Source organism: Oncorhynchus mykiss, chromosome 26 (genome assembly GCF_057628025.1).
Source record: "Oncorhynchus mykiss isolate SJ-2025 chromosome 26, ASM5762802v1, whole genome shotgun sequence".
Taxonomy (NCBI): Eukaryota; Metazoa; Chordata; class Actinopteri; order Salmoniformes; family Salmonidae; genus Oncorhynchus; species Oncorhynchus mykiss.
The window spans coordinates 31,027,801-31,035,000 of record NC_143047.1 but is presented as its reverse complement, the minus strand read 5'-3'; the positions used below and the strand labels follow the sequence as shown (position 1 = coordinate 31,035,000).

The following is a 7,200-nucleotide window of genomic DNA, read 5'->3' as shown; positions in this document are numbered from 1 at the left end:
GGGGTGGTGGACTAGAGGTGGGGTGGTGGACTAGAGGAGGTGGGATGGTGGTGGACAAGAGGAGGAGGGGTGATGGTGGACTAGAGGTGGGGTGGTGGACTAGAGGTGGGGTGGTGGTAGTCCAGAGGAGGAGGGGTGATGGTGGACTAGAGGAGATGGGGTGGTGGTGGACTAGAGGTGGGGTGGTGGACTAGAGGTGGGGTGGTGGTGGACTAGAGGAGGAGGGGTGATGGTGGACTAGAGGAGATGGGGTGGTGGTGGACTAGAGGAGATGGGGTGGTGGTGGACTAGAGGTGGGGTGGTGGTGGACTAGAGGAGGTGGGGTGGTGGACTAGAGGTGGGGTGGTGGACTAGAGGAGGAGGGATGATGGTGGACTAGAGGAGGTGGGGTGGTGGTGGACTAGAGGAGGTGGGGTGGTGGTGGACTAGAGGATATGGGGTGGTGGTGGACTAGAGGAGATGGGGTGGTGGTGGACTAGAGGTGGGGTGGTGGACTAGAGGAGGTGGAGTGGTGGTGGACTAGAGGAGGTGGGGTGGTGGTGGACTAGAGGAGGTGGGGTGGTGGTGGTCTTGGGGAGGTGGGATGGTGGTGGACAAGAGGAGGAGGGGTGATGGTGGACTAGAGGAGGAGGGGTGGTGGTGGACTAGAGGAGGTGGGGTGGTGGTGGACTAGAGGAGGAGGGATGATGGTGGACTAGAGGAGGTGGGGTGGTGGTGGACTAGAGGAGGTGGGATGGTGGTGGACTAGAGGTGGGGTGGTGGACTAGAGGTGGGGTGGTGGACTAGAGGAGGTGGGATGGTGGTGGACAAGAGGAGGAGGGGTGATGGTGGACTAGAGGAGATGGGGTGGTGGTGGACTAGAGGTGGGGTGGTGGTGGACTAGAGGAGGAGGGGTGATGGTGGACTAGAGGAGATGGGGTGGTGGTGGACTAGAGGAGATGGGGTGGTGGTGGACTAGAGGTGGGGTGGTGGACTAGAGGTGGGGTGGTGGTGGACTAGAGGAGGAGGGGTGGTGGTGGACTAGGGGAGGTGGGGTGGTGGTGGACTAGAGGAGGTGGGGTGGTGGTGGACTAGAGGAGGTGGGGTGATGATTGTGGGCTGGGGTGGTGGTGGACAAGAGGAGATGGGGTGGTGGTGGACTAGAGGAGGTGGGGCGGTGGTGGACTAGAGGAGGTGGGGCGGTGGTGGACTAGAAGAGGTGGGATGGTGGTGGACTAGAGGTGGGGTGGTGGACTAGAGGTGGGGTGGTGGACTAGAGGAGGTGGGATGGTGGTGGACAAGAGGAGGAGGGGTGATGGTGGACTAGAGGAGATGGGGTGGTGGTGGACTAGAGGTGGGGTGGTGGACTAGAGGTTGGGTGGTGGTGGACTAGAGGAGGAGGGGTGATGGTGGACTAGAGGAGATGGGGTGGTGGTGGACTAGAGGAGATGGGGTGGTGGTGGACTAGAGGTGGGGTGGTGGACTAGAGGTGGGGTGGTGGTGGACTAGAGGAGGTGGGGTGGTGGACTAGAGGTGGGGTGGTGGACTAGAGGAGGAGGGATGATGGTGGACTAGAGGAGGTGGGGTGGTGGACTAGAGGAGATGGGGTGGTGGTGGACTAGAGGTGGGGTGGTGGACTAGAGGAGGTGGGGTGGTGGTGGACTAGAGGAGGTGGGGTGGTGGTGGACTAGAGGAGGTGGGGTGGTGGTGGACTAGAGGAGATGGGGTGGTGGTGGACTAGAGGTGGGGTGGTGGACTAGAGGAGGTGGGGTGGTGGTGGACTAGAGGAGGAGGGATGATGGTGGACTAGAGGAGGTGGGGTGGTGGTGGACTAGAGGAGGTGGGGTGGTGGTGGACTAGAGGAGGAGGGGTGGTGGTGGACTAGAGGAGGTGGGGTGGTGGTGGACTAGAGGAGGTGGGGTGATGATTGTGGGCTGGGGTGGTGGTAGACTAGGGGAGCTGGGGTGGTGGTGGACTAGAGGAGGTGGGGTGGTGGTGGACTAGGGGAGGTGGGTTGGTCGTGGACTAGAGGAGGTGAGGTGATGATTGTGGGCTGGGGTGGTGGTGGACTAGGGGAGCTGGGGTGGTGGTGGACTAGGGGAACTGGGGTGGTGGTGGACTAGAGGAGGTGAGGTGATGATTGTGGGCTGGGGTGGTGGTGGACTAGGGGAGCTGGGGTGGTGGTGGACTAGAGGAGGTGGGGTGGTGGTGGACTAGGGGAGGTGGGGTGATGCAGTCTCATGCTATGTGTGTGTCAGCTTGTTGTGCTTAGTATTCTGAATCTATGTGTGTTTAGAACAGGGATTGGAACCAGTTCAGGGAACAGAACCGACAACTGGAAAATATACATATTTCAAGGAACAGAATCAAAACAAAAGTGACCTATACTGCTCCGGAACAGAACCATTATTTTAAAAGCATGGAACCGGTTAATAACGTTATTTTATTTTCCATGCATTGTTTGTCAGTCGCACAAAAAACGTAACAAAGTGCATATTCAAAGCCTCACACTCTGTCACTAAGAAATGTGTTCCTGTGTTCGCCTGACAGAAAAGTGTTCCAGTGTCCGCCTGACAGAAAAGTGTTCCTGTGTTCGCCTGACAGAAAAGTGTTCCAGTGTCCGCCTGACAGAAAAGTGTTCCAGTGTCCGCCTGACAGAAAAGTGTTCCAGTGTCCGCCTGACAGAAAAGTGTTCCAGTGTCCGCCTGACAGAAAAGTGTTCCAGTGTCCGCCTGACAGAAAAGTGTTCCAGTGTCCGCCTGACAGAAAAGTGTTCCAGTGTCCGCCTGACAGAAAAGTGTTCCAGTGTCCGCCTGACAGAAAAGTGTTCCAGTGTCCGCCTGACAGAAAAGTGTTCCAGTGTCCGCCTGACAGAAAAGTGTTCCAGTGTCCGCCTGACAGAAAAGTGTTCCAGTGTTCGCCTGACAGAAAAGTGTTCCAGTGTTCGCCTGACAGAAAAGTGTTCCAGTGTCCGCCTGACAGAAAAGTGTTCCAGTGTCCACCTGACAGAAAAGTGTTCCAGTGTTCGCCTGACAGAAAAGTGTTCCAGTGTCCGCCTGACAGAAAAGTGTTCCAGTGTCCGCCTGACAGAAAAGTGTTCCAGTGTTCGCCTGACAGAAAAGTGTTCCAGTGTTCGCCTGACAGAAAAGTGTTCCAGTGTCCGCCTGACAGAAAAGTGTTCCAGTGTCCGCCTGACAGAAAAGTGTTCCAGTGTCCGCCTGACAGAAAAGTGTTTCAGTGTCCGCCTGACAGAAAAGTGTTCCAGTGTCCGCCTGACAGAAAAGTGTTCCAGTGTGCGCCTGACAGAAAAGTGTTCCAGTGTCCGCCTGACAGAAAAGTGTTCCAGTGTGCGTGTGTGTAGGCTACCTGCCCCCTCCCCTCTGAAGCATAGTCTAGTAGCCTACTGACGTTACAAGTCTGATTCAGAAATTAGGGAGAGAGATTTACAATCAGAGAAGAATGGATTAACCTTTTCAATGCTAATTAAGGATACTATACTCACATTTCACATTGGATTTACTAAGTACAAAAAGGTAAAAGGTGTTTTTATTTGAATTCTGGTGCCGCTCTGGACATACCAGCTAGCTGGTCCAGTGTTAAGACAACTTTCTGAAGTTCAAAGACATTCAAAGTTCCTTCATAAAAGCCGCTCTTCCGAAGGTATAATTCTGTGGGCCTAATTCAGATGATGCATGTCATAACAACAAGATGCCCACCGTTTCAAGCCAACCCTCCTCCACCCTCTCTCGCTCTCTCCCCACACGGAAAATGTCAGTCTCATCCAACGCCCTACATTCGTCTGTCCAATGCATGTAAACCGCTTGCCTGCTCCATAGCAAGCTGCTATATCCTCACTGATTGGTGAAGTAACTTAATGTCGAGCTAAATGTTTTTAAAAAAGTCAATTTCAGAGGTTTATAAAGGAACAGAAAGGAATTATATTAATCTTTGCTTTTTTTTGGCTTCGAACCAGTTCAGAACTTTTTTTTGGGTTCGAACCGGTTCTGGTTCTAGTCAGAACAAAACAATTGGAAAATAATTTTGGTTCCAACCCCTGGTAGAGAACAAGCAATGAAATGACAAGGATTCTTAACGCAACGTAACACACAGGGTGGTAGCAACATGATGGAACTAACAAAACACAACACAGGGAAACACACGGTTGGTAAAGATGCAGGTTTGGTTCCATGCAGAAGACATTTCATAGGAGCTGATTAGTAATTAAGAGTCTGTGCATCATTCATGCCTAACCTTCAACCCATACGGAGGCTAACCTAGTTTAGCTTCAACATACTAGATTACCAATGCTATGTAGGCTAACCTAGCTTAGCTTAATTACCATGCTAGTTCGATGACCAATATTACGCAGGCTAACCTAGCTTAGCGTCATCATCATACCAATTAGCAGGCAGCTTACGCCGCCTTCACCACTTACAGTACAGTACAGGTTAGGCATCGCCCGGCGTGCAAAACAAGCAGACCCATTGCTACTGAAGCAAATCTAGTTTTATCACCTACTTAATATATCATTAATATAGATTCAACATCAGCCAGCCATCATCAACTATATTATCCTATCCAATAAAAAGCCTCCGCTCAGTCTTGCTCAATCCCCATTGGTCAGCATGGCCACGCATGCTCCGCCACACGATGCAAAGGACACATCTGATTGGTTACCTGAGCCGATTTAGGAGCTCATTGGCTTCTAGTGGTTTACGCAAGAACCTGGGAGATCTGCGCACAACAGAGAGAGGAGTTCACACACACAGTTCTCAAACACATACAGATCTCACACACACTGAGTGTACTCATGGAGTACATCAGACATACTGGTGGGGAGCTTGTACTGTAATGAGTCCTCTGTGGAACTCTGGGGGAGGAAGGGAAAGGTAAAGAGGGAAGGGGGTGACAGACAGAAGCAGATAGAGGGGAGGGAAAGGTAAAGAGGGAAGGGAGTGACAGACAGAAGGAGATAGAGGGGAGAGAAAGGTAAAGAGGGAAGGGGGTGACAGACAGAAGGAGATAGAGGGGAGAGAAAGGTAAAGAGGGAAGGGAGTGACAGACAGAAGGAGATAGAGGGGAGGGAAAGGTAAAGAGAGAAGGGGGTGACAGACAGAAGGAGATAGAGGGGAGAGAAAGGTAAAGAGAGAAGGGAGTGACAGACAGAAGGAGATAGAGGGGAGAGAAAGGTAAAGAGAGAAGGGAGTGACAGACAGAAGGAGATAGAGGGGAGGGAAAGGTAAAGAGGGAAGGGGGTGACAGACAGAAGGAGATAGAGGGGAGAGAAAGGTAAAGAGGGAAGGGAGTGACAGACAGAAGGAGATAGAGGGGAGAGAAAGGTAAAGAGAGAAGGGGGTGACAGACAGAAGGAGATAGAGGGGAGAGAAAGGTAAAGAGGGAAGGGAGTGACAGACAGAAGGAGATAGAGGGGAGGGAAAGGTAAAGAGGGAAGGGAGTGACAGACAGAAGGAGATAGAGGGGAGAGAAAGCAAAAGAGAAAGCGAAAGAGAGAAAGGGAGAGAGAAAGTGAGAAGGAGAGGGAAAGCGAAGAGAAGGGGAGAGAGAGAAAGCGAGAGAGATTGAGGAGATACAGAGAGAAGGAGATAGAGGGATGGGGAGGGAAAGTGAAAAAGAGAGAGAGAAAGAGAGTTGTACCTGTTGGTCTCTTTGAGTCCTAGATAAGCCTGAGTGATTGCACCAGAGTCCTTCATCTTATGGACATCCTCTGCATAGTGCACTGGCTCTGTCATCGTCTCCTGGAGAGAGGGATGACACGGAGGGGGATGAGAGAGAAAGAGGAAAATAACCACATTCACATGTAGAGAAGACACAACAGAGCATCAGGCAGAGAACAGAGAGAAGACACTATTATTCCACGTGAATCTTGACCCATCCAGTATTGTGAATCTAAAGACCATACATATGGTGGTGTTACATGCAAATAAATCAGTGGCACGTGTGTATGTGTTTAAGCTAGTCATTCCCAGAACATGCAGTCAGCAGAGTTCTAGTACCTTCTCATCCTTTAGGAAGGCATGGCAGGAGAGAGAAGAGAGAGAGGGAGAGAAGGAGAGAAGAGACTGGAGTGTTAGAAGCATTGATAGTGCAGTGGACAGACATGAAAAGGTTTCAAGTGTGTGTATATATGTGTATATATCTATATCTGTGAGACTGTGTGCATAAATGCGTGTCTGTGCATGGGTCAGTGTGCATGTGTGTGTGTTTGCACATGTCCGTGTGTGTGTGTGTGTGTGTGTGTGTGTGTGTGTGTCCCTCCATGTCTCCTACCTTGTGCTGCATGGCCTCCTTCTGTGAGACCAGTTGAGATCGTAGAATCAACACCTCCTCTTTCCGCACCTCCAGCTCCTCGCACGAGGAGTTCAGTTGGTCCATGAGAACTTTGTAGGGTGGACTTCCTGGTGCCCCCGCCCCAGCGCCTGCATTACCCAGCAGGCTCTGCCTCATGGCGGTCAGGTCATGCTTCAACTTCTTGTTCTCGGAATCCAGCTCCTGGCGCTGTGGATTAAAGATGTTAATACACACCCATAGAGACGGCAATGTCAACGCTAAAATGGGTTATATCCATCTAGAGATCTCTAACCATCTATGTATATAACACACTCACCCAGACAAATCCAGTCCCAAATCAACCCCTAGCCCCGTGATGGGCAACTGGCGGCCCCCGGGGCCCTTGAGTCACGAGCTGTTGCCCACCTAAGTCCTATCCCCTACCCACTACCGTAGATATGAGTAGATTGGATATCTATACAATACCTTGAGGGACTCGTACTCCAGTTCTGCTCCACGTGATTTCTTATGCTCCTCATCATCCTGACAGACGGAGAGGTCCGACAGTAAAGTAAGACAGACTGTGGTTGTAATACAGTAATATAGCATAGTATTGTAGTAATATTGTGTAGTACTGTGGCTGTACCCTGACTCTAGCCCGCTGGAACTGGTCCTCCTTGTTTTCTAGCTCGTTGCGGAGAGAGGATTTCTCCTGCTCCAGCTCGGTTACGCGCTTCTGCAGCTTCAGAGTCAGAGACGTGTCCATGCCCCGGGTCACATCCTGTCACAACAGGAAGTGAGGTCAGAGACAGAAATGACACTGACAGGCGGAGCTTTGGGGCATCGTCATGGGCATTAGACATTAGCTGTCAATACTAAAACATTACAGAAAGTGTTTTACTGAATGACGACCAATTCTGCAGGGTTGTAGTT

The 7,200-nt window shown here is 51.4% G+C and overlaps 1 protein-coding gene across 3 annotated transcripts in view; it reads right to left on the bottom strand.

The window, feature by feature from the left end:
* LOC100136710 (unconventional myosin-Va) overlaps positions 1-7,200 on the bottom strand; it is an 82,668-nt gene that overhangs the window by 8,337 nt on the left and 67,131 nt on the right. For 2 of the 3 annotated variants that reach the window (XM_090222668.1, XM_090222669.1), the window contains exons 25-28: positions 6,914-7,048; positions 6,754-6,810; positions 6,268-6,495; positions 5,635-5,735 (exon numbers count right to left, since the gene is read on the bottom strand). In XM_090222668.1, coding sequence (XP_090078794.1) covers positions 5,635-5,735; positions 6,268-6,495; positions 6,754-6,810; positions 6,914-7,048 — 521 coding nt within the window. Of the gene's footprint in view, positions 1-4,656; positions 4,714-5,634; positions 5,736-6,267; positions 6,496-6,753; positions 6,811-6,913; positions 7,049-7,200 lie in introns of all 3 variants that reach the window. The other variant, XM_090222667.1, reaches the window with a different exon arrangement.